This window comes from Chrysemys picta, chromosome 1 (assembly GCF_011386835.1).
Source record: "Chrysemys picta bellii isolate R12L10 chromosome 1, ASM1138683v2, whole genome shotgun sequence".
Lineage (NCBI taxonomy): Eukaryota > Metazoa > Chordata > Testudines > Emydidae > Chrysemys > Chrysemys picta.
In genome coordinates this window covers 90,270,778-90,298,707 of record NC_088791.1, presented here as the reverse complement: position 1 = coordinate 90,298,707, position 27,930 = coordinate 90,270,778, and the positions used below count along the sequence as shown (strand labels likewise).

The window sequence follows — 27,930 nt, the reverse complement described above, 5'->3', positions numbered from 1 at the left end:
TCCATTCTATATGCATCCGAAGAAGTGGGCTGTAGTCCACGAAAGCTTATGCTCTAATAAATTTGTTAGTCTCTAAGGTGCCACAAGTACTCCTGTTCTTCTTTTTGCGGATACAGACTAACACGGCTGCTACTCTGAAACCTACCTCGATATAACGCTGTCCTCTGGAGCCAAAAAATCTTACCGCGTTATAGGTGAAACCCTGTTAGATCGAACTTGCTTTGATCCACCGGAGTGCACAGCCCCGCCCCCCAGGAGCACTGCTTTATCGCGTTATATCCGAATTCATGTTATATCGGGTCGTGTTATATCGCGGTAGAGGTGTATATCGTTTTTGAGATGGGACAACCAGAACTGCATGCAGTATTCAAGTTGTGGGGGTACCATGTCTTTATACAGTGGCATGATTATATTTTCTGTCTTATCATCTATCCCTTTCCTAATGGTTCCTAACATTTTCTTAGCTTTTTTGACTGCCATGGCACACTGAGCAGATGTTTTCAGAGAACTATCCACAATGAGCCCAACAACTCTTTCTTGAGGGATAACGGCTAATTTAAACCCCAGTCATGGGGCTTTGTGCTCCCATGAAGCTCTGTTTGATAACATACATGAAACCATTGATTAAGTGGATATCTCCAAAAGTAGTAGCAAAATATCCAATGAACAAATATAAATGGACACAGATATGAGAGACTTGGACTCTTGTAAACAATTCATTGTCATCCCTGACAAAAATAAATGAAATGTTGAACAACCTGAAAGATACTTAATTGGAATTATCATCTGCATATCAACAGATATCTGCTGAATTACCAGGGCATTTCTGTTTAAGTACCTACATATGATTTATGCACCTAAATATGAAAATGATGATCAAAGTGACAAAGTTCAGAAAGCAATAATAACACCTGCATCATTTACTCTAGTAGAACTACCAAAGGGCTCATGGGGAAATACAGTCGTGGAGATAAGATCAGTTAATGATCAGGCAGTAACTCAGAGATATCAATGTTTTTGGCAGTGTCCTCCCTTTCTATCTGCAGAAAAATAATCATACATTTCTAAACATATGTCTTTGAAGAAAAAAATGTCTAAAGAAATTGTAACAGATAATAGAGTACAATCAATCTCCAGGAAAAAGGAAAACTATTAGATGATGAATGGTATAACACATGAGAACTTCTCTTTACTATTCAACTGCATATGGATAAGCGGAAATGTGAATAACTGATCAAGAAAGGTCTATAAAACCAAGCAATGAAGCTAAGCATTGGAAAAAGGCCATTTAGGAAAGATTATTTGCTTAGAGATTGACACTATATTTAGCAACTGCTATAATAAACTTTTCTTTTTTTCAAGGAGAGAGGAAGTATTGTATCTAATGCTAACTGAATACTGCAGGAATGACTAAGTATCCTACCTACTTTCCAGCACTAGAGGGATCTTAGGGAAGGAAGTAAAAAAGGAGAAAAATAAGATGATAGATCTATTGCATATATGGGAATTTGTTTAAAAGATCCAGTTTAATCCTATTGACTGCTAGCTTATTTAAGTCAAAATACTACAGATATCTTTTAAATGAGTTGTACAACTAAAGTTGTGACACTTGGACATTATCTATCAGTGGTTTTCAACCTGTGGTCCGTGGACCCCTGTGGGTCTGCAGACTATGTCTAAGGGGTCTGTAAAAGGTTATCGTTACCATAGAACAGTGGTTTTCAACTTGTAGTCCATGGACCCCTTGGGGTTTGCAGACTGTGTCTAAGATTTCCAAGGAGTCTGCATCTCCATTTGAAATTTTTTACGGGTCTGCAAATGAGAAAAAGTTAAAAACCACTGGTCTATGCTAGTGAAATTTGGTTTGCTAACCACTGTGTATTACTCTTAACATGTTGTAACACAGCACATGTCCATATGCAAAGTTACTTCCAGCAGTGCACAGGCATTCACATCACCATTTAGAAGAGATTTGCTTATTTTTAAAAAATTAGGAAAACAAGATGCAGAAAATATTATGGAAAGTCAGATCAAAGGAGGTAGATGTAGTAGTCTTGTTCTCCATATTAAATGCCAACAACCCTTTTTAAAAATGTAGTGCCAGACTGAGAAATTTGGCTTCTTTATTAATAATGATGGCATACTGCTGCAACAGTGTACTAATCATCTGCATTATCTCCCAGGCCATGTACTTTTAGTGTGACTGATGATCTTGTTTATTCCCACACAGAATTGCTGGGAGACAGTGAATTTATGTGTACTGATAGCAGCAAAAGGGGAAGTCCTGCAAGTGGGGCTAAACATAGAACTAAGTGTGGGAACACAAGATTTTAAATTCAAAAACGAAGAGTGGAGCGTAAGGATCGAGAATAAGGGGAAAAGAGAAAGAAAGAAAATAGAAAAGAAGAAAGGGAGAGAAAAGAAAAGCAGGAAGTGGAGTGCATCTTGACAGCATTAAACATTGTTCACAAAGACAGTGCCAGTGTCAGTTTGGCAAACATTGAAAGTAGTGCAGGAGTCAGGGTGAGAATCCTATAGGCTTTCTGAAAAATGTGCAGTTCTGGGGCCAGTATCCTATAGACTTTGCCTCTCTGATGCCTTGCTTAGACACACATACAAAGAAAGGAAGCCAAAGTCATATAATGAGCAAGTTGTTTTTTCTACAGTATTGGTCCCAAACACATCTTACAGGAGGGATACATAGTCTGAAAACTGCAGTATTTTTTTTTTTTTAACTAGGGTGGCTCCTTCTGGCCAAAGGAATGATGGGTCTTGGCTGTAAGCTACAAAGATGGAAGAGGAGAGAAATTACTAGTCTTTACATATTTTTAGTTACCATTTAGATTATTTAGCTGTTTGATTCATTATGGATTTTAGGACACTGGATGAGCTTGAATTTTGTATTGATTTTTTAAAAATCCCTGCCCATCACTTTGAGCTGAGGACTCTCTCCCTGTTCTCTTTTCTGTTTAACATTGGCCTGGTCACAGGTTTCAATAAGGGTCCAAAGAGCCCCATGTGGGAGAATCAGAACCTTTATTCTCAGCATGTCAGGCTCCAACAAGTGAAACATGGCTATGGACAGAAACATTGCTGTGTAATAATGACACTTGTCTCCACAAACCTTCTCCCTATAATCTATCAGCAACTTTAATTAGAAATAAAGTTACCTCTGTAAAGCCAGTGCAGCTTCTATTATGCCTTGCTTATCATCAACAATGCTGTCTGCCAGATCTGGATAGTAGAATCCTTATTACCACTGAAGATTTAAGAGGCAGAAAAAGTTTGAATTGCAGATCCCAGACGGATTTTGGAATGTTGGCAGTTAGAAAAATCATCTTCTAACTAGCCATATTGGATCAGGGCACCACTGAGAGCAAATAAACTGCGACACTGCATTACTGTCACAGGTTTGCTTTTTAAGACTGTAGTGACATTTTGATTCTGGCATCTAACAACACTGAATAAATAAACTAAAACAGAAGCATTTGTTATTGACTTACCTGCAAATGCAACTGTTTATTTTTGAACATTACTACATATGGGAAAAAGTCACTGGAGTGAAGAAGATCAAGGACACTTGAAAAGAATCTCAGCTGTCAGGGGCGGCTCTATGTATTTTGCCTCCCCAAGCACGGCAGGCAGGTAGCTTTTGGCAGCACGCCTGCGGGAGGTCCGCTGGTAACGCGGATTTGGTGGCATGCCTGCGGGAGGTCCGCTGGTCCCGCGCCTTCGGCGTCCCCACCGCCGAAGCCACGGGACCAGTGGACCTCCCACACGCATGCCGCCGAAGGCTGCCTGACTGCCGCCCTCACGGCGACTGTCAGGCCGCCCCCCTGCGGCTTGCCGCCCCAGGCATGCGCTTGGCACGCTGGTGCCTGGAGCCGCCCCTGTCAGCTGAGTCATATGAGGACAGAATGCAGAAAAAAAGGGGTATGTGAGATTTTGCTACATCTTACACCCCTAGGCCAGTGGTTCTCAACCCGCGGCCTGCTTGCGGCTCAATCAGCACACAGCTGCGGCCTATGTGACATCCTCAGGGCCATACAGGTAATATATATATTGAGTGGAGGTGGCCCACATAACACATAGAGCCCACAATGGTAAATAGGTTGAGAACCATTGCCCTAGGCCAAAGCTGGAGGGGTTAAATACCACCAAAACATGAAATTTCCTAAACAAATTCTATGTAACATAGCCATCCATAATGAAGGAAATGGTACCGCCAATCCAAACATATACAAATCATGAGTCCAGCCTCCCAAGAATTATGATTGGCTTAAAAATGAAGAGATTAAAAAAAATAAATGTTTGGTTCTTTTTAATTGCCTTCTGGCTTTTGAGCCTTTTGGTGCACTTGCTTCTCATGTTCAGGCTTTGCCTCTGCATCTAGGAGAGCAAGAAACTTACTTTTTAAAAAATGAAAGCTGAGATTCTAATGTAATATCAAGATACCAGCATCTGGAGTTTTCAGGGGGAAAAAACACTACAAATTCAAGACACAATGGAATCACAAAAGTTGGCAACACTGAAGAAATAAACAATTGTAAGAAACATTTAGTGAAAAAAATTATTTTTATAGGACACTATACTACAATGTTTCATTCATAGTATAAAATCAGATGTTTGCATAGCAGTGTATGATTCTCGACATGACTATTGTTTGAAAACATACCTTTTAGCTGATTGAATGTTCCTTAGTAGCTCAGACAGAATGTGGGACATTAGGCAGCAAATAAGAGATGTCCCTTAAAATGCAGGATGTGAGTTCATATACCCGTCAGAACTATTATGGCCACAGAAGTAATGTCAACATCCATGTTTGTGTGATTGATTGCTGCTACGTTCATCTGACATTTTCACATCATCTACTGATTCCTAGGATATAAGTTTTCAGGAATCCTCAGTTACTCGCTTGTAGCCATTACTCCTCTGGTCTCCACCTTCCAAGGAGGGAGAGTAATTATTATGAGTAGCCCAAGGAGGTACAAATTGATGCAGGGGGGTGTAATTAAGAAAAGGAAGATTAGGATGGATATCAGAAAAAATGTTAACAATGAGCTCTATTAAGTTGTGGGAATGTGACTCTGCCCCACTCTGTTCCCAGTTCCTCCTTTGGAATGTGAGCTCTCTAGGCTAAAGGACCTTATTGCACCATGTCCTCCATATTCTAACCACTGCACAGTGTTATTGTACTTCTAGTAATGTTTCTAATAAAATTAGTCTCTAAAGAGAAGTGTTGAAAGCCCCATTACTTGAATAATTTAAAACTGGACTGGACAAAGCACTGGAGAAGATATTACAGGGACCACTCTTGATGGGCTGAGGGAGCTGACAGAATGACTCAGTAGGTATTCTGCTCTGATTTCTGTTATTCTATGTGTCTATGAATGTTCCAGAAGAATAAGAGAGATGCACTCAGAGTAGTTTTGGAACAGGTAGTTAAAGCAGTATTATCTGTTTAAACTAGATTGAACAAAATCCAGTCGTTTATTATCCAGTACAACAGCAAGCTGGGCAAACAAGCAGTGTCCTTGAGTCGGGACGAAATCCTGGCTCCACTAAAGTCAGTGTAAAACTCCTATGAATTTCAATGGAGCCAAGATTTCACATATAACACTGAAATTCAGGAAACTCACTCTCTCTTTCTCAGTGTTTTGGATATTTACAAAAGTCTGTGTTCACATAACACATACCCAGATATTATACTTGTTGGCAAGGGACCGAGTTTCCCCCCTAAACAAAGTTAGCGTCCATTTTTTTGAATGTGAGTTGTTCATGTATATCTGAAGGCAGAATATGGTCTAAAGCATCAGGGAATAGTACTCATAACATAGGTATCTACTAAGTGATCTAAAGGAAGATCTCCATTAGCCATTAGTAGTACTACGGCTTGTACCTGCTTTCAAGGCCTCAAGCCACTTGAGGACAATGCAATCAAACTGATAGACACTTGACATGAGCAGATGACATATTCCGTGAGAAGAGGACAGCAACAGATATAAAAAACCAGGATTTCTGTTTTTGCTTGGTGAGGCCATGAGGGGTGGGAGCTTATTGCTTTATAATATGAGTGCTGCCTGGGGATTCAGTTATGCGGCAAAGAGGGGAGAAATGTGCTGCTGTTTTGATACTTTAGTTATTGTTGCATTGGGTTTTTAGAGGACAGTTTTAAGCTGCAGTTAAATCCAATAAATAGTAGATATATCCCAGTACATTACACTATTCTCATAGTTATCATGACATGCAAATGTAACATACTTAATTCCAGTAACTTTACTAATATTTGCTGACTGCTTCCAGTAGGCAGACTAAGAAGAGCATTTAGGCCCAAAGCCTGCTCCCATTGACAAGTCTCCCATTGACTTAAGTGGGAGAAAGCTCAGGCTCTCAATGAGTAATTACCCCAGAACATCCAGAGATGAGCCAATGAACTAAACATGAAAGGCTCCATCTTCCATTCCCAATCTGATGGTCCATCCATCCACTCCTGTGCTCATACTTCTATACCAGCTTGTTATTTTAGAGTTCCTACACTACTGTTTATAAGCACAGGGTTGAATGTGCTGGTTTGCAATTCTAGACTCACTTATAAGTGCTGGATAGAGTAATGTGGTTTGCTCATAAACCTGGCTGCTGACATTGAGTTATCTCCCCCTCCCTCCAAAGATAAAGAACAGTGAAGCATTTATTTGGCATCGGGGTAGGTTCATATAAAATATTACATGGACTTTGTAAACAGGTATAAAATATATAGTGCTCTTTTAAATACAGGCTTTTATAATGAGATAAACCAAAAAAACTCTGGTTTCAATTCAGTTGGTCTGTGCGAGAAACACTGTATTTGCACAGATGGTGTTTAATTTCCTTGTTTTGTTTTTAAATAATCTCTGGAAAGTTCTAAAAGTTTATTTAGTCTTCAGTGGGGCTTCAGTCCAGGTTCTGGTGGACAGTTAGTAGCTGCTGTGGATGTCCATTAGTCCCAAAATGCAAGATCCATCACATTCAGTAAAATATGGATTCAATATTTATCTGCCTTAAGAGCTGTTGGCTCCCTCTACCTTTCTATTTCCTTTTCTCTCTTGTCAGAATAGCCAGGGGACGGTAGATTTTTTTACCTTTTCTTACTCACTGATTTGAGAACATTCTCGGGATGTGTTCTTGAGAGGATCTACTCAAGAATACTACCTTGTTAGCTCTGAATGATTTGAGGTTTGGCATTGGTCCCACATGTCAAATCTGTGACCTGCAGGAATTAGATCCCTGAATGACTCTTAGCAGCCACATCACAAAAACAATTAACATAATTGGCCCCCTCATTGGTAGTCTCAGGAGACAGGCCAAGGCCTCAATAGACTCTGAAAACTGCATTCCCTAGAGGTGTTTCTCTATAGCAGAGTTGGGGCACATTGCCCAGGGTGATATTGGGGGATTCCTAAAAGATTGATTCTGTGCTGATCCTGGAGGTTTTCAGTCAGACATTTTTTGCCAGCACTAAAAATCATTTTGATGGGAAAAACTAAAGGAATGAAAATGGTATCTTAAAGACATGAAAATTATATAGAGTGATCTAATAACCCCCAAACTTAGGGGCACAGCCAAAAGGGGTGACGTGGCAGGGCAAAACAAACACAAAGCAACCATCTGTGTTCCTCTGGGGCTTTAATGGATCTTTTACTTTATATCCATTTTAAATGGCCTCCTTTTACAACCCAGTTGGCCCCTCCTTCTTTCTCTTCTCTACCCATCAGTTCACTGTGATGCAAAGTTATCCTTATCAGACAAGGTGCCAGTAATATCTCTCTTTTATAGCCTCAACCTTTCCATGAGCAAACACACAAAGCAACCTTTGGCCTCTCTGCTTTCCTGAGTTCTGTTGCTTTTAATTCTTCACAAGCAGATGTGCCAGTTAGGGTAGATGGGCGTGGGGTGGAGGTGGAGGCAGAAAAGGAGAGAGAGTGAAGGGGTGAAAGAGATACGGTATAGCTGATCGGTGGATATACAACATGAATCTTTGTTTCAGCCTATCCAGGAACAACAACAATGTAGTGCGCGTGTATGTGTGAGCATTGGGCTATGGGTCTAAACTGAGAGGAGTAATGAGGCAACGAATGCTGGGTCCGGACCTCTGGCCATTGCTCCTCTGTCTCCAGCTGCTGTGGCAGGTTGGTGAGGGCAAGTGTGCCAAGGACAATTATGTAATCAATGTGATGCAGCTGAATCACTCAGACCTTCCATGGACCTTCGATAAAATAAAACCAGCTGTGCAGCTGGGACTACGTATTGTAGAAGAGCAGCTGCAGAAGGCAGGTAAGGGTGTGAAGCTGTGTGTTCTTTTCCCCTTTAGAGTTTTTGGGTCAGACTGTGAGCCCCGGCCCCCCTCAGTCAGTGCTTCTACAAACTGCGCCTCAGAGCTGTTCTTGGGCTGTCCAGTCACCATGTAGATTAGACAATAACTATCCCCTTCTTTCCAAGCAGCGGAGCCACAGTGCAAAGATTGAACCAGGGATGTTTGTGTGCAAATTGATGCAAACCCTTCCCTGAGTTAATTTCTGAAGATGTTCAGTTGGGATTGAGAACATAGGAACTGCTGAACCAGAACAGACCAGATCAAGGGTCCATTGAGTCCAGTATCCTGGCTCCTCCTCTAGCAGAACAGATCAGAAATTTCATCCTGACCCCAGCTGCTGCTCAGATTATTCCCTGAAGTGTGGGGATCAGCAGCCCTTATAACTTTTAATTTAGGTAGCATCACTACAGATGCTAGTCTTACTCATTTTCATATCTAACCCCTCTTTTCAATATCACTAAATCAATGGTTCTCAAACTTTTTTTTTCCACGGACCACTTGAAAATTGCTGAGGGTCTCGACAAGCCACTTAACGATCTTTCCAAATGTTGTTTGTACTGTTAGCGAACTATTTTAAAGCACTTTGGATAAAAGCGCTATATAAAAAAATAATTAAATTTTTTTGTTCTACAAATAAAAGCACACAACTCATATTTTCATATCAGTAGTTTTACTTTTCTAATGCAATGGATGTGCCCTCTCTCCCCTGCCATGGCAGCCCCCGAGCTGGGGCTGGGAAGGAAGGTGGTCTCTCCCTCTTTCCCCCACCGCAGCAGCCACAGAGCTGGGGCTGGGAAGGAGGGCTGCATCTCCCCAGCAGCTGCAGCCCTGGAGCTGGGGAAGATCGCCTCTTTCTCTGGCTGCTGCAACCCTGAACATCTCAAATTCCCCCCACCCACCTTCTTACCCCACTGCCCCCTCCCATCTACCCTGTATTCCCCCCAAGGTCACCACCTCACCTTACATGTGCATCTTCTCCAGAGTCCAGGAACCTAATTATTGGAGCCATGATTGTGCAGCTCCACTAATTAGGTGGGTGGCCCGTCATTCTCTCGTGTGCAGCCACTCAGGCGTGCACCTTACAGGGAACTATCCACAGACCATCTGAATGGAGCTCATGGACCACTGGTGGTCCACGGAGCAGTTTGAGAACCTCTGTATTAAACTATTTCCCTCCATAATGTCCTGTTACAGCAAGTTCCAAGAAAACTATCTCCTTTTCCTCTCAATTTTTAATGTTTTGTCTTTTTGTTTCATTTGAATTTGATGCCTTCTGATTTTTTTCCTGTAGCTTTAAAAATCATCTGATATTCTGTCTCTGATCATGCCCAATACCTGACGCTTCAGCGAAGGATGTCAGCCCTCTATAGTGGAGCTAACTCTGCAATCTTATTCAGGGGAATGGAGGGTAGGGGGAATTGCTTCCCAGTGAATTTTGGGAAAGGAGGCATCTTAGTATGCAGGCCCATATTAATGGATGGGCTAACAGGGCCATAGCCCAGGTCCCTCAGAAGACTACACCATCCCCAAACCCATGGAATTGCAGTAAGTAATGTTGCGATCTGCACTCACTTGCAGTGACACTCAAATTTGGCCCAGCTGGGACAAACCTGAGCAGTGTTGTGACACCAAATGACAGGTCACAATGCCCAGAGTAGGGAGCCAGCCCCAGCCCCATAGGACAGGAGCCACTGCTGCAGGGTAAGTGTGGGCTGCACAGAGGTTTTTGAAACTGAGACCCTCCAACCCTTCCAAACAATTAAAAACACCAAAGGGAGGCCCCCGAGGGCAGAGAGTATAGCTTGGCTCAGGATATTCTGTCTCCAGGACCCAGAATGTTCTTAATCTGGCCCTGTTAGTATGAGACTGCACTGCTCTGTCTCATGAATGAACAGAGAGGGACCCTCAGTGCATCAGTGAGTAGATGTGTCTTGTAATGCTATTTCCCATTTCTCCTTCTATAGGAAAAAATGTGACAATCAACGCCACCTACCATGGCTTCAACACTTCACTGTATGTCTCACAGGGTTGTCACACTACCACCTGTGAGGGTGTGGAGGTCGTCAAGCAACTTTATGTGAGTACTAGGTATTTCTACAGGAATCCTTCTTTTCTGTTTATGGAAGTTTGTTGAGTGTTGGCTAGAGGCAGGTATAGTGTGTACTGGTGCAAAGTACAAGCTTCCTACACAGACACTCAGTTCACCTCATTTCCAATTTATAGCACCCCCTAATTCCTACTGTCTGCCCCATACATCTGTATAGCTAGCCTTTCTTGAGCCACTTTGCTCCTCACCTGCAATTCCAACACAGCTCTAACGATGCATTTTAATTCTGACATGTAGTCTCCCTGCTGTTCCAGACTTGAGCTCCCACACAGCTTTGTCATACACCTCTGTGCAGACCACACACTGCCATGCATCGTTCTGTCACCTCCCTTCTTCTCTTGCTCCAGATTCATCCTCTTATCTGTTCCCTCATTCCACAGCCCCTTCTCTCTACACTCTGCACTTGCTCAGTGGCAGTTTATCTTGGTGTTGTGTCTTCTCACATTTCACAGTCCCCTCCCAATCCCCCTTGCCTGTGCCTTGCTCCACATTCTGCATTTCCCATATCTGTAGCCCCTTCCCTCACTTTGCACTCTCCGTTGCAAATGCTCTTTTATCTCTTACAGAATAGTGGCACACTTGGCTGCGTTGTCCTGGGACCCACTTGTACTTATGCCACGTACCAGATGGTCTCGTAAGTATCAGAAAAAAACATTACTGTGTTCCAAGGAAGTAAAATACTCAACAAAATTGTTTCCTATTCAGACTAGCAGAGACAATGAACTTGTGTGAGGGGCATACTGTGCTTCATAATCAGGGTCCTACAGAGTACTTATACCTGGCCACTACCTCTGGCAAGGACAAAATGCCCCCTAAAGAGCTTATTCATGCAACTGCTTTACCAGGTAGGACTCAGGAGAGGAGTGATAATGATTGACAAAAAGTAGTCCGATCACTCAAGGTCTCAGCGGGCTACCTCTTTAACACTTGCAGCAGGAGACAGAAATTATCTTGAACATAGGAATCTCCATACTGGCTCAGACAAGTGGTGCATACAGACAAGTATCTTGTCACTAGCTGTGGACTATAGTAGATGCTTCAGAGGAAGGTGCAAGAAACCTTGCAGAAGACAGTGCTGGGATAATGTGCACTAAGAGACGGTTTCCTCCTAACCCCCAATATTTAGAAGGTTGCTCATTCCCTGAAATATGAGTGATTATATGCCTTCCAAATTCTTGTTTTTAAAAATATATTTAGTTATATACATGAACAACACAAGAGTAAAATTTTGTGTGTATATATAAGTGCAGATATTGTTATCCATAAAATTATGGTCTGACCTTTTTTTGAATCCTGCTACTCTCTAGGCCTCAACGACATCGTGTTGCAAGGCGTTCTATAGGCTATTTGTGAGTTGTGTGAAAAAATATTTTCTTTAATCAGTTTTGAATTTACCTTCTTTTGACTGCATTGAATGTTTCTTTGCTCTTTTAATATGAGTCAGCGTGAATAGAAATCCACCTTCTCTTTTCCACTCACTGTTTTGTATGTTTTTAATCATTCTCCCTTGTATTTGCCTCCTCTCTAAGGTAAAGCATCCCAGACTTTTCAGTCTCCCTCATACAAGAGTTTTTCCATGTCCCTACTCATTCTGACTGCCCACCTCTGACCCCATTCTGTTTCTTCTATATCCTTTCTGAGGTGGGATGACAAGAACTGAACATATCATTCCTTGTGAGGGTGTATGATTGATTTATATTATACAATATTAGCTGCTTTGCATATAGCAGTATTATAATATTTTCTGTATTACACTCCATTCCATTCCTTAAGCATCCTAGCATTGCTTTTTTGGACTCCTGCTGTACCTTAATCAAACAGCTTCACCGAGTTGTTTACAATAATTCCCAAGTCTTCTCTGCCTCAATCCCCCCAGTTAATTCAGAAGGTTTATGAGGAATTGAAGCTTCTGCATGGCAATGAAGAGCACTAACCATTAGGCAACCCAGGGTAAAATGAACAGATTTGGGAACCAAAAGCAGGTACTTTACCTGGCAGTACTCTAAACCAGCCTGGTAAATTTCCATTTTAACAATTAAATCATCTTCCTGGCTCATTGCATCAGTTGTCCTCCCGAGCACTGTACATCCCTCCACTCGCTCCCCCTTTTCTACTGCGTCAAACATAAGCTACATCGCTTCATAATAATAATGGACTTTACCTGGAGATAAAGTTAGACAATAGTTCTGTCATACCAGTGCCAGATAATTCTAATTGCCATATTTTTCAGTACAATATTTCCTATGAAGTGTAAAAGATGGTCCCAAAAGAACTGCAGAATTTTTCTAGTGTAATGTGATAACAGTGCAACATTGCAGAAAATACCTTCACCCATTACAACCTCTCTATGGAGAAAAAATAGTGGTGTTTTCATAAATTCACCCCAGGTGGAGGTTTGCCATGTTTGTCTCTATAACCACTGCTATTTCCCCTTACCCAAAATACACTAAGAAGTCTGGTTGTAGAAGTAAGATTTGTCAATTGCTCTGAGAATCTCTCCTCCAGCCCTGCTCCGTGAAATGCTAAAACCCATTTAAGAAGAGTGGCTATTGGTGGCCTGTGATTCATCTGACATCATTCACCTGGCAAAGGATGTCAGCCCACAGTTCATCCAAAACTGGCTTGATGGAAATAACAAGACTTCACTAAGCTATTTTAGATTGCCTTAGTGCAGAGGCTGGCACTGTACAATAATTTCATCCTTCTACATAAGATGAAATGTGATAACTGGTTCTGGAGGTTCTTATATCACACCTAGAGGTTGAGAGAAAGATTACACAAGGGATTGGTTAACAGACAGGTAGCTTTTTGTTTCTAGCTCCCCTCTGGCCTCAAGAAAATGACAATCATCACCATCTGATAGCTGTTCCATGAACTGTTTAAAATAAGTTGATAGGTTTCAGACCCACTCCTAGAAGCAGAAGATGGCATCACAGCAACTGTGATGGTTTCCCCCCAGGGTGCCACCCAGAACTGGGGTGCTACTTGGCCCCCTGACCCACCAGCCTGGGCTCCCTCTCACCCTGTACTGCTGTGTCAAGCTGCAAAGCCCTCCAGCCTGCACTTTCACCAGCATATATACAGGTAGGGACACACCCAGCTGCAGTTACATGCAGGCTCTCTGACCAGCCCCTGCATTGGAAGGCTACAGCAAAGGCAACTCCCAGCTCCTCAGGCACGCATCCCCTCTGGAGTATAAACCCCAAACTATACTGTCTTGCACTGCACAGGGAACTGTACAGTGTAAGCTCATAAAATTCACCCCGTCCCTCAATGTGGAGAGGAATATGCAACAGCCTTTGCCCTGAGCTATGATTGCCATACACTTCACTCCAACTCACTGGTTAGATAAAGCAAAAACAACCTCTCTTATGAACTGGAAGGGACCCTGAAAGGTCATTGAGTCCAGCCCCCTGCCTTTACTAGCAGGATCAAGTACTGATTTTGCTGCATCTCTAAGTGGCCCACTCAAGGATTGAACTCACAACCCTGGGTTTAGCAGGCCAAAGCTCAAACCACTGAGCTATCCCTACCCCTGCTTTTTATTAACTACCAAAGATAGATTTTAAGTGATAGCAAACAGATCAAAGCAGATTACCTATCAAGCAAAAAATCCAAACTAAGTTTGATATACTAGATAGATTTGATATGAATAGCAGATTCTCATCCTAAGAGATGATACAAGCAGGCTGCAGATTCTTAAGGGGCAAGCTGCACTTGCTTTACAGCTCAGAATCCCCAAATGTTTCATTCACAGGCTAGAAATCCCTTTAGCCCAGGTCCAGCACTTCCTCCAGTCCAGTCTTTGTTCCTCAGGTGTTTCCAGGAGTCTTCTTGGGTGGGCAGAGAAGAACACCAGATGATGTCACTCCCTGCCTTATATAGCTTTTGCATATGGTGGGAACCCATTGTTCCCAAAGCTCGGTTCCCAGAGTGGTCTGTGGAAAAATACTGACATCCCAAGATGGAGTCAGGAGACATGTGGTCTCATTACATGTCCTTGTAGAGTCATAGCAGCCATCACTTGGAGGCTGCCTGTAGTGTTTTCAGGAAGGCTCCCCAGGTGGAAGATAAGCTATCATGTAACAATCATATTGTTTTTTTCCCCCTCTCCTCTTCCCCCTTAGCGTTGACACAATATTGGGCCTCCCTCTGATCTCTGCAGGGAGCTTTGGGCTGTCATGTGACTACAAAGACAACCTAACTCGAATCCTGACTCCAGCCAGGAAACTGATCTACTTCTTAGTTGATTTCTGGAAAGAGTCCAAATTGCCATTCAAAACCAGCTCCTGGGAATCCACCTACCTCTATAAGATAAATAACATCACAGAAGACTGCTTCTGGTAAGAGCATTCCCAAGTCTCTCCCAGCTACAGTCCAAGAAAACTCAGACTCACCTCTGGCATGTTTTCTTTAGGCTGTCCTTAGATTTCTCTCTCTAACTCTCTTTATTGCTCTCATAGAACTGAGAATTGGAAAAGACCAATTAGACCATCCAATCCCTCTCCTTTCCAGAACACCAATATTCTCTACACTACATTTACCAGTGCTATGTCCAGTCTGCTTGCAAATGTTCCCAAGTTACAGATTTTCATCACGTCCATTGGGAGAATATTTCACAGTCTAATAGATTTCACTGCCAAAGTTTTTGTTAGCATCTAAATTAAATTTTCCCTATTTCAATTTCACCCCATCACTCCTAGTAATGACCTTCTGTATCATCCTAAGTAATTCCTCTACTTCCTCCTTGATGCCTGATTGTCCCCACACAGGATACAAATCAGTCCGGTTGTTACTTGCATCTTGCTAGGGGGAAAGGGTGTATCTGGGGTTGTGAAATGGAGGAAAAAATCAAGCCCTTGGGTTTACACCATTCAAACATTTGTAGACTGTTTAAATCCCTGATGTAAATGGTTATGCATCTGGCTTAACACGTGAGAGGTCCCATTTAGTACTACTGCTGTGCATAAAAGTCTGCAAGTTCAGGGCCTGAGTTAGCGCTTTTAATTCTTTCTCACCTTAGTCCCTCCAGTCACTGGTTATTTTTGTTACACTGAATGCCTTTCGAACTCTGATCAATGTTCTTCTCTGAATGAAATGACCTAAAATGAAAGCAATAGCCTAGGTATGGTCTCACCAGACCATGGCCATAGAGGGATATTATTATTTTTCTGCTCTGTGACATGATACTTCAGTATCTGCAACTGCAGGGGCTGATCTTTCTGTCATAGCATTGTAAAATCATATCTAATCTGCTGTCTGCTATCACCCTTAGGCCTTGTTCAGTTTTTTAGAGTCTTCTTCATTACCCTTGAATTTCAATCAATGATACTGATTTTTTTCCTTTAGTTACAGTACATTGCCTTTTCCCAAGTTGAATCAATCTTATTTAGTTACTTTTTGCCCAGACTTTAATCTTTCTAAGTCCCTTGGTGGTTTTTTCATTGTCCTCACTGGTAGGTACAATTCCTCCTAATTTCATATCATATTGGAGTTGTATTAGTATATTTTACTCTTTCTTCCATTAATGAAGATGTTAGTACAGACTTAATATCAATCTCTGTGATAGTCCAATAGACACTTTACCCACACAATATATTGCTATTTATCATTACCCTTTGTTTATGTCCATCAATCAGCCAATTGTCAGTTTGAGTGTGTTCCTATCCCAGTTTGAATTAATTTTTCAAGTAAGATTGAGACAATTGCTTTATTAGCATCCAAATATTACATTTAGTACACTCCACTCTTTCAGTGATTTGGAAATTAAACTAAGAAAGCAATCAAGTTTGTGTGGAAAGATTTATTCTTTATTGCCCTCTGTCAGGAAAACACATAAGTACCTGCTGAATTTTATGCATCAGGTTAAACCCTATTGACTTCAGTGTGACTTAAGCATGTATTTAAGTGCTCTATTGAATTGGGAACTAAAATACAATCCCAGTTCCATTATCTCATAGGTGTTTAATGAGCATTTTCTCTTAGTATTTGTCCTTTTATTAAGGATAGAAACTTGACCTACAAGGATGGTAATTGCCAGGATCATTTTTCTTTCATGTTTTGAAAAATAGTGTTTTTTCTCTAATCTTCCGCTATATCCCCAGTTCTCCATAACTTTCCAAAAATAAATGTCCATGGTACCATACATTCTTTAGCTAGATTCCTTTAATACCTTAGGTTTCCTACCATTCAGAGCTGCTGATTTGTGTATTTTCATATTTTCCAAGTATTTTCTTGTATTTCCTTTATCAGTACTACTTTTCATGGTCTTCCTTACTTCCTAATTGTTCAAACTTTTTTCTTTTATTGTTATATTCAGGCAGGACTTATTTTGTGTAAAGTGTTGTGGTTAACTTGAAGTGTTTTAAATTCACTATTTTCTTTAAAAAAATCCAATTTCTGATAAAGCACTTATTAAATAATATGGCCTGATTATTTCCACCCCACAAATATTTAGAGGCATGAGTATCTTCAACGGGACTATTCATGTGTGTAAATTTGTTAAGACACCTGAATGTGTGCAAGATTGGAGCCTTACTCACTAAGGGCATGATCCTGGTGAGGTGCAGAGCACCCTCTTTTCTTACTGAAGACAATGGGAGAAAAAGGTGTTCAGCACCTCAAAGGATGGTGCCCCAAGTGCTGTTAGATCACAAACTAAGCAAACCAGGGGAGGAAAAATAGAGAAAATTATTTGTTCTCCCTCCACTAATTTTTCAGACATAGTGACACAAAGTCTCTTTCGTAACTATAGGAGATACAAAATTTTCAGATAGAAATGTCCCATTAGTGCTTTTACCTAGCATTTACTCATTCTGCTTTTTTCCTCTCCTTATCTCTTTCCAGTGAGTCTTACTTGACTTTGCACTCTTATTTTCTTGCCTCCTATATTTTTTTAATCACTTTTTTTTAAAACATCAGGTCTTTAAGCAGTCCCTTGGAAAACCACATTTGCTCCTTTGAACTTTAATTTGTATCTTCTAGGATTCCCCAATCCTTTATAATACCAGATTTAAGTGGTTGTTGGTCAGGTTAAAAGTTTTCCTTTTTATGCTCACATTCTCTGTACTGCTTTCCCTCCCAAATTCTGTTGTTTAACTTTATTGATGCAGAATGGCTGCTGCATTCCAGCCCAGAAGTGGCTAAATTTCTGTAGTAGGTGAAGTGATCCTGATGTGCTGTAAACAGTCTATCAGACATTTTAGGATTATTAATGAGGGAAGGTGCTATATAAATGTAAGGCATTAGCAATATTTTCTGCTGATCTATAACCCACACTTCCTACTCTGGATCAGGTACCTCAATGCACTGGAAGCTGGAGTCTCATATTTCTCTTCAGAGGTGAAGTTCAAAGAGGTTTTAAGGACACCAGAACAATTAAAGAAAATTGTGAAGGATCAGAGCCGGAAAAGCAATGGTAAGGGGAGATGAGAGTTCCCTCTCCCTTGCATGCATGCTGTTGATCTTTATCTATGCACTACTGCCTGGGTTATGTTCTGGGGGAAATCTTTCAATTTATGGCAGAAAGAGCACAGATACTCTTTTTCATCTTCTATTTTTGTGAATATGGGAAGATGGCACAGAACTCAATTCTCCCACTGTCCTGATAAAGCATATGGGCATATTCTGCTTGTAGAGGCCTCTTGGGGTAGATTATCTTCTGAAGACATGACACTGTCCAGTGGAGCATTCATAACCCAGCAGTCCTCGGTCATAGTTTGGATTCCTGTGTCACAAGAATGCCCAGCTTCTCTCTCTGTGTCTGCTTCTCTCTCACACACGCCCCTTTTGTGCAAGAAGGGGGCTCATTTCAAACATGGGGGAATGACCAATCCCTACTGGAAACCTTGGCCATGGTGGTGATACCTCAGCTCTATTAACAAGTGCTTATGATAATGCTAACCCCTGACATCATTGGGGAGGGGGAGCATGAGAATAAGGAAGCCAGTGACAGATTAATGGTTTCTTCTTCTAATGCTCTTTGCCTTAGAACCTTCTATACCAGGGGAAGGCAACTGATGGCACACGTGCCAAAGGTGGCACGCGAGCTGATTTTCAGTGGCACTCACACTGCCCGAGTCCTGGCCACCGAACCGGGGGAATCTGCATTTTAATTTAATTTTAAATGAAGTTTCTTAAATATTTTAAAAACCTTATTTACTTTACATACAACAATAGTTTAGTTATATATTATAGACATAGAAAGAGACCTTCTAAAAACGTTAAAATGTATTACTGGCACGTGAAACCTTAAATTAAAGTGAATAAATGAAGACTCGGCACACCACTTCTGAAAGGCTGCTGATCCCTGTTCTATACCATGTTACTGATAGTAGTTTATGCTGCACTCCATCTATGTGCGATTTTAATGCTCATGAAAGGAAGGTGCTGATAATGGCTGGAGTCAGGCATAATGTGGGCAGGTGCTGAGCAAGCTTTCTCCTCCCACTGACAGTGTAGTTCTGTCCTGACGCACAACTATCTGTTCTCCTATTTCTGGCAATGCCTCTCAGCCCTGACTTGCTGTAGCCCTGATATTCTAGATTTTATGGTCTAAGAACAGTATGTAAAACTCTATTTGTCCTCCTCTCCTTATTTGTATGCTTCTCACCTTCTCTCCATCTGTCTTTGCCTGGTCTGTAGTGATCATCATGTGTGGCTCCCCAGATGAGGTCAAGACAATCCTAGGGGAAGAGAAAGTAGATGAGGACATAGTCATCATCCTGGTGGATCTTCACAAGTAAAGTATCACCACTGGTTTTCCTTCTGCTCCCACTCCCATTTCCTGCAGGATGGAGCTAATGGAAATAGTGCAAGAGGAACTCTCATGCTGAGGAGACATTTTACCATGAAACATTTCCCAGTCACCTCCTTTTCATAGTCTTCTTGGCCCCCTTTTAGCCAATTATCAAAGCTTTTTGGTGTTTGAACCAGGACGCATCCTCCACATCACTTATCCAATCTATGTTAGATTTTTTCAAAGGCATCTAAATTTTGGACTGTGATGTCATAATCATAGAGTCATGACCTCACTGCAGGATGAAATTATAGAATAACAGAAATCAAAGTTAGAACCTAGTGTCCTTTCTATCTTCCTCCCTACTACCCCACCAGCAAATGCAGGAATGCACCCTAAAAGATATTTTCCAGGGCTTTGTCTTGTCCAATTTTAAATGACATAAGTAGTGTGGCTTCCACCACTTCCACTGACTATTCCATAGCCAAATGGATCTCCCTACTAGGATGTATTCCCTGATATTCAGCCTAAATATTCACTTGCTCGATTTCATCTTAGTATTCCCAATTACAGCCTCTTCAGATCACCTTACATGATTTCTCTCCTTCTTTAAGATGGGATCTTCAAAGGAGCCTAAGGTAGTTAGGTACTCAGTTAGGATTTGGGCATCTAACTACCTTAGGCTCCTTTGAAAATCTGGCCAGAAGGCTAGAATTTTCAAAGGTATAGAGGCACCTAAAGAGGCAGAGAGGCACCTGGTGGGATTTTCAAAAACATCTAAGGCCTGGTCTACGGGGGGAGGGGGGGGCGTGGGGGGGGAGGTGTCGATCTAAGTTACGCAACTTCAGCTACAAATTCAATGTACTTAGATCTACTCATCATGGTGTCTTCACTGTGGTGAGTCGACTGCTGACGCTCTGCCGTTGACTCCGCCTACACCTCTTGCTCCTTGCTCCGGTGTCGACAGGAGAGCGCTCGGCGATCGATTTATCGCATCTAGGCTAGACGCGATAAATTGACCCCTGCTGGATCAATCACTGCCCACCGAGTGAGTTAGGCACCTAATTCATTCAAATCAATGGAAGTTAGGGACCTAACCTTCTTTTGAAAATCCCACTAGGCACCTAAATACCTGTGAAGGTCTGGCCCTTGGTGTTTATGCCCTTAATGTAATTGTAGACATTTCTCATATCTCCCTTAGTTGTAGAGCTGGTCAGGAATTTTTGACAAAGTTTTTCATCCAAAAATGTTGATTTGTCAAATCCTGTCAAAAGGGCAGTTTTGATTAAAATTTTTCTCAGCTCCAAGTTGAAATTTCGACTCAAAATAAAAGAGCAAGAGACCCTGGAATAGCCTGCTGGTTATGGCACTCTCTTAGGATGCAGGAGCTATAAGACATCTAGGTTCTCAGGCCTGCTCTGCCTAATTCAGAGCAGAGACCTGAACACAGGTCTACCTCATCCCTGGTGAGTGCCCTAACCATGGGGCTATAGAGTCAGTCTTTCTTTCTGAGCCAATGAATATTTAACTTACACGAAGTGGAACAGCTTCAAAATGAGAGATCCACCTTAGAATAGCCTGGCAGCTAATGCACTCAGCTGGGATGTAGATGATCACAGTTCAAGTCTCTGCTCTGAATTAGGCAGAGCAGTGACTTGAACCTAGGTCTCTCATGTCTCCTCCATCTTAGGTGAGTGCCATAATCACTAGGCCATTGGTTATTCTATAGTTAGTAATTCTGATTTTTCACAGAAAAATTTTCAAAGGTCTCAGTTTCCTCCCACTGTAGCATGGGAAGCTTTTCAAAATCATGAAATTTCTCGCAGGACAGGAAAACTGTTTCCTACCCAGTTCTACTTAGTTGCATAATTTGGCCAAATGACACATGGGATTTTTTAAAAATTTCCCTACATTTACAATTTCCTCTAGCCCCTGGATTGTTTTCTTGCTATTCTGATCTTCCAGTTTGTCAGACATATATAAAAGTGAGAGAGAGAGGCTATTACCAAGTGATTATTGCAATGACCTCCACAGCAGTGATCTCAATAGGATTTCACAAATGCAAGATTCTGACTTCATTACAGGATGGAACAGCAGCTGGAGGCCTAGAAGTTTTTACTCAAACACATATCTGCAATAACAGGAAAGGGAGTTGTTGTCAATAAGTGTTGATGGCATTGAGAGAAATGGCCTTTCAGGGTTGCCCTAGGATTATATCCCTCTTTGAAACATACTAAGCTAGGACATAAATATATAAAGCTGAAGGAAATCAGGTAGCAGTAGTATATTGACCATCTCTTTGATTGTATGTATAGGACAAATTTTTATTATGGATGTTAGAATGATGTAAGAGCTATTGAAAATATTACAGAACAGGGTACTATTCATGGTACTCTAAATATCCTGTGACTATAAGTCACCAGTTCCAATCAGGTCCATGCCATGGCTAGCAGGCAAAGAAACTGGAAACCTCAGATTACGAATGGGATATGGAGCCTTTCACTGGTTACAGTTCTATGTGAAATGGACTGGTTATCTCAGTTCAATATCACTAAGACAATAGGTGTTTTCACCATACTAACTGGTTCCAGTAGTGGTAGCCTCAAAGAGGCCAAGAATCCCCAGGACCATCGAGTCTGAATGCCTCTCAATCCTAGAGCTGGCCTCTCTGGGTCAGGATTGAGGCACTAAAGGAATAGTTTAGTAATCTAAGATCTAGGTTCAAACACCTCTTGGAATCACAGGTTAAAGTTCCAACAGCTCAACTCAATCTTTCCTCCTCCAAAGGAAATACATGAAGTAACCTGCAGTTCACTTGGTGTGTGTGTTTTTCAGATTACACCTTTAAAACATGGAGTCCTGTAAACATTGTGTTGACATCAAGGATCCTATGAAACTTTCCATAAGATCAGGGGGATGCCCTTGTGTCCTTGGCCACAATTTCCCTGCCTTCACTAGCGTGCAGAGTGGTGTCTGAAACTGGTTGCCTCTCTCCCCTGCCCAGCTACCTATATTTCAGAGGTGTTGTGTTTATATAGATGTAAAGAGCAGACTGGGGAGGAAGATGTGCTCCTGGTTAAGGCACGCTCCTTGGACGCGGACACTTGGGCTTCATTCCTGACTCTGCCACAGACCTTGGGCACATCACTAAGGGTTGGTCTACATGGCACTGGCAAAGCACGTTAGAGGGATGTGATTGATAAAGCGCTTCAATGAACTGTGCTCCTACTGCCATGCATAGACCCTTCTGGAACAAGCTAAAAGGATTATGTTAACACGATCTGAGTATCTTTTAGTTCATGCCAGCAAGGTCTACATTGGGCAGTTAAAGCATTTTACAAATCACACCCTTCTAATGCGCTTTGCCGATGCCATATAGACAACTTCTATAGAGGTGTTTTGAAGATAAATTCATTTATACGTGGCCCCGCATCACCACCGTGCATATACATATTTACAGATAGGGTGGTCTGTGCAGTGATAGCACAGACTAAATCTGCACTCCACCCGGGATGGGGGGGATGAGATTTTTTGTCCCTTGAATAGGAGGATTGGAGCCACCACTGCAGTTGCTGCAGCATGTGGTCTTCTGACAGGGCCAGCTGCCTCAATGCCGTGGTGCCCTCCTACCATTGGCTGCTGCTTCTGTTTGATTTTAGCATAACCCTGTAGTTTATGGGATGTCTCAGATCAGGCCTTCTTATATACCAACACAGAAATATGCTAAATCCAAACAAGCAGCAGAGGGTAACTGGGTCAGGCCCCAAATTTCTCCAGTGGTGGAGTTCCCCAGATAGTTCTGTGGATTTAAATTCTGTTGGGCCAAGAGCCCTCTGCCAGCCAGGACTCAAGCATAGATGATGTTGATCTGTAGAACTAAGTCAGCCATTGCTAGGAGGGCTCTTGCAGAGCTACTAAATCCTGTGGGCTCCAGGGAATTTTCCCTATTGGTCAGTCCAAGCCTGACTGTAAAGCACTTTGAGATCCCTTCAGGGTGAAAGGTGCAGCGTGAATGTCTGGGGATATTATTAAGGGCAGGGGCAGTGTATATGGGGGTTGGGAATATAAGAACATAAAAATGGCCATATTGGGTCAGACCAAAGGTCCATCCAGCCCAGTATCCTGTCATAGAATCATAGAATATCAGGGTTGGAAGGGACCTCAGGAGGTCATCTAGTCCAACCCCCTGCTCAAAGCAGGACCAATTCCCAACTAAATCATCCCAGCCAGGGCTTTGTCAAGCCTGACCTTAAAAACCTCTAAGGAAGGAGATTCCACCACCTCCCTAGGTAACCCATTCCAGTGCTTCACCACCCTCCTAGTGAAAAAGTTTTTCCTAATATCCAACCTAAACCTCCCCAACTGCAACTTGAGACCATTACTCCTTGTTTTGTCATCAGGTACCACTGAGAACAGTCTAGATCCATCCTCTTTGGAACCCCCTTTAAGGTAGTTGAAAGCAGCCATCAAATCCCCCCTCATTCTTCTCTTCTGCAGACTAAACAATCCCAGTTCCCTCAGCTTCTCCTCATAAGTCATGTGCTCCAGCCCCCTAATCATTTTTGTTGCCCTCAGCTGGACTCTTTCCAATTTTTCCACATCCTTCTTGTAGTGTGGGGCCCAAAACTGGACACAGTACTCCAGATGAGGCCTCACCAATGTCGAATAGAGGGGAACGATCACGTCCCTCGATCTGCTGGCAATGCCCCTACTTATACAGCCCAGAATGCCGTTAGCCTTCTTGGCAACAAGGGCACACCGTTGACTCATATCCAGCTTCTCGTCCACTGTAACCCTTAGGTCCTTTTCTGCAGAACTGCTGCCTAGGCACTCGGTCCCTAGTCTGTAGCAGTGCATGGGATTCTTCCGTCCTAAGTGCAGGACTCTGCACTTGTCCTTGTTGAACCTCATCAGGTTTCTTTTGGCCCAATCCTCTAATTTGTCTAGGTCCCTCTGTATCCTGTTCCTACCCTCCAGCGTATCTACCACTCTTCCCAGTTTAGTGTCATCTGCAAACTTGCTGAGAGTGCAGTCCACGCCATCCTCCAGATCATTAATGAAGATATTGAACAAAACCGACCCCAGGACCGACCCCTGGGGCACTCCACTTGAAACCGGCTGCCAACTAGACATGGAGCCGCTGATCACTACACGTTGAGCCCGACGATCTAGCCAGCTTTCTGTCCACCTTATAGTTCATTCATCCAGCCCATACTTCTTTAACTTGCTGGCAAGAATACTGTGGGAGACCGTATCAAAAGCTTTGCTAAAGTAAAGGAATAACACATCCCCTGCTTTTTCCTCATCCACAGACCCAGTTATCTCCTCATAGAAGGCAATTAGGTTAGTCAGGCACGACTTCCCCTTGGTGAATTCATGCTGACTGTTCCTGATCACATTCCTCTCCTCTAAGTGCTTCAGAATTGATTCCTTGAGGACCTGTTCCATGATTTTTCCAGGGACTGAGGTGAGGCTGACTGGCCTGTAGTTCCCCAGATCCTCCTCCTTCCCTTTTTTAAAGATGGGCACTACATTAGCCTTTTTCCAGTCATCCGGGACCTCCCCTGATTGCCATGAGTTTTCAAAGATAATAGCCAATGGCTCTGCAATCACATCCGCCAGCTCCTTTAGCACCCTCGGATGCAGCGCATCCGGCCCCATGGACTTGTGCTCGTCCAGTTTTTCTAAATAGTCCCGAACCACTTCTTTCTCCACAGAGGGCTGGTCACCTTCTCCCAATACTGTGCTGCCCAGTGCAGCAGTCTGGGAGCTGACCTTGTTCGTGAAGACAGAGGCAAAAAAAGCATTGAGTACATTAGCTTTTTCCACATCCTCTGTTACTAGGTTGCCTCCCTCATTCAGTAAGGGGCCCACACTTTCCTTGACTTTCTTCTTGTTGCTAACATACCTGAAGAAACCCTTCTTGTTACTCTTAACGTCTCTTGCTAGCTGCAACTCCAAGTGTGATTTGACTTCCTGATTTCACTCCTGCATGCCTGAGCAATATTTTTATACTCCTCCCTGGTCATTTGTCCAATCTTCCACTTCTTGTAAGCTTCTTTTTTGCGTTTAAGGTCAGCAAGGATTTCACTGTTAAGACAAGCTGGTTGCCTGCCATATTTACTATTCTTTCTATACATTGGGATGGTTTTTTCCTGCAACCTCAATAAGGATTCTTTAAAATATAGCCAGCTTTCCTGAGCAACAGTGGCCAATGTCAGGTGCCCTAAAAGGAGTGAACCTAACACATAATGATCAAGTGATCTCTCTCCTGCCATCCATCTCCACCCTCTGACAAACAGAGGCTAGGGACACCATTCCTTACCCATCCTGGCTAATAGCCATGAATGGACTTAACCTCCATGAATTTGTCTAGTTCTCTTTTAAACCCTGTTATAGTCCTACCTGCTGCTGCCTCCTGTGCTTGGGCTAAAGAGAGGACTTTGGTCTCCAAAGCTCTTACTCTGGCACTAAATTCATACTGAAAGTTAAAAAGACAAGAATGAGCAATCAAATGTGGGTTATGGGATGAGATTCACAAAAGGAGCTTTTAGCAATCCAACTCTATCAAATACAATTATATAATACTGCCCCTTCCCATTGATATAGTCAATCTCCTCTCAGTGATGCTTTCAGCAAGTGGTTCTCAGACTGTGGTTTGTGGAGCACTTCCAGATGGTCTGCGGAGCTGCTTCTGTCATGAAGCGAAGTAGCAGCCATCTTCAGGTAGTGGCCCATCCTGCTAGTGCTAGCTCATCACCAAACTTTGATGGTTTCCACAAACTCTTTTAGCTCACTAAACTAAGGAAAAACAAGCCAGCCCTTCTCTGCACCCTGCATAGCTGTTTCATATCTTTCTTGGCCAAGTGTTTCTGTCATGTAAATTCTGCTGTGATCAAGTTTGTAAAGGACCCCAAAATTAGAGGGCTTGTAAATGCATCAGAGGTCAAAAACAAATTGACCAGTCTCTCTGCGTGTAAAGTGCTTCAAGCAGGGAGAGAAAATAAACAGCACAGAAACAAAGCAGGGCAATAGAATCTATTTAGGCATATGTGTTTATTTCTATCTGGTCTCTTCAGATCTGTCCCAATATTACCATTTTGTGTAGCTAAACACTATAGCTGCCACAGGGATAGTGTGAACAATGGAAGGGGATGTATCTACCACAGTGAAAAGTGATGTACAATGTCAAAAAGTTTGAGAACTACCATGTGAACCTGTTAATCAACAGTTCCTTTTGGGGAGAGGTGGAAGGTCTCTCTAGGTATGCAGAGCTGGAGACCTCCCCTGCTCCTGCTATCATTGTCCCTGAAGCACTTGTGTTTTTCTTTGCAGTAACATGTACTTTCAGAACAACACCAAATCAGACAGCTATATGCGGAATGTCCTTGTCTTGACGCTGCCACCACCCAGTTACACACCGAATTCCACAAATTCCACAGAAGAACACCTGGTAACCACACTATTTCATATCTAATCATTTCATCCACCTCACCTGTGTTCACACAAGAGTGTTCCAAAAAAAAAAAAGGCTGCTACTGACTGTACTCATCCCACAAAACAAATTAATCACATTGTAAAACAGCAGCGTGGTATAGCAATGTTTAGCTCTTCATGTTATGACAGTGTGACAATGCCGGATGACATCTCATTCTCCTGCTGTAAACTGACATCATGATGTAGGGTTACAGCATCACAAAGCAAAGATTCAAGATGGTTGTGCTACACTATGAGGCCCAAACTAAGTTCAAAGCTTTTAATTGGCCTGCAAGTGTCTAGTTTATGGGACTTGGGAGAGAGCTGTGAAAATTTTTACTCCTGGGGGAATTCTGTGCCACGGCGCATGTACAGAATTTATGTCCCCCACAGATTTCTTTGTTTCCGCACAGAAAAATCACTTTCTGACGGGGAAGCAAAGGGAAGCCACAAAAGTTGTCATGCAACCCTCCCCAGCAGTATGTTTCAGGTGCCCAGGGCAGCCAGCAGAGTGGTAGATCACTGTGGGTTGGGGGCAGGATTGGAGAAGACATGGCTGGTGGCTCATACCCTGCACCAGGCTCAGCTGCTAGTCCCGGCTGAGCTGGGGAGGATGGGACTTCCTCTTCTCCTACACGGCATCTGGGGCCGGGTCAGACCCACCCCCAGATCTCCCCCGGCTGTAGGAAGCTCTGCAACCCCCCCCCCAGCACTTCCTGCACCCATCGTTCCTCAGCTGCAGGGGGAGGGATTACTGTACAGGGAGCTGCTCCCCCATCCGTCCAACTCCTGTGCATCCAGACCCCTCTCATACCCAGACCCTCCCTCTGAGCCTCACCCTACGCCTGCACCCAGAACCCCCACGACAAGCCCCACTCCCCCTGCACCTGGACCACCCCGAAGACCACCCACACCCAGATCCCCACCCTACTGAGCCCCAACCAGCTGCACCTGGATCCCAAACCAACTGAACCCCACTCCCCCAGCATCTGGACCCCCCCACTGAGCCCCCACACCCAGACCCCTGTGCTGAGCTCTATCCCGTGTCCACACACTCAGACCCTCCCTGCTGAGCACCAACCCGCTTCACCCAGTACAGTCCCATTACTGTTGCACCCAGAACCCCCCAACAAGCCCCTGTGCATCCAGATCCTGCCTGCACACAGCTCCCCCACTGAGCAACCCGCACCCAGATTCCCCACACAGAACCCTCTTAACCCATACCTGGATCCCCCCATGCTAAGCCCTCCACACTTGCAT

General features: G+C 42.9%; 2 protein-coding genes across 2 annotated transcripts in view; one reads left to right on the top strand and one right to left on the bottom strand.

Annotated features, from left to right (window-relative positions):
• Window positions 1-27,930, bottom strand: part of IFT56 (intraflagellar transport 56) — a 178,142-nt gene that overhangs the window by 87,878 nt on the left and 62,334 nt on the right. The window lies entirely within an intron of this gene.
• LOC101940459 (guanylyl cyclase C-like) overlaps window positions 7,953-27,930 on the top strand; it is a 60,804-nt gene continuing 40,826 nt past the window's right edge. The window contains exons 1-7 of the mRNA XM_065562476.1: window positions 7,953-8,310; window positions 10,315-10,427; window positions 11,024-11,091; window positions 14,585-14,800; window positions 17,753-17,874; window positions 19,101-19,197; window positions 26,530-26,647. Of these exons, the coding sequence (XP_065418548.1) occupies window positions 8,100-8,310; window positions 10,315-10,427; window positions 11,024-11,091; window positions 14,585-14,800; window positions 17,753-17,874; window positions 19,101-19,197; window positions 26,530-26,647 (945 nt within the window). The 5' untranslated portion in view covers window positions 7,953-8,099. The remainder of the gene's footprint in view (window positions 8,311-10,314; window positions 10,428-11,023; window positions 11,092-14,584; window positions 14,801-17,752; window positions 17,875-19,100; window positions 19,198-26,529; window positions 26,648-27,930) is intronic.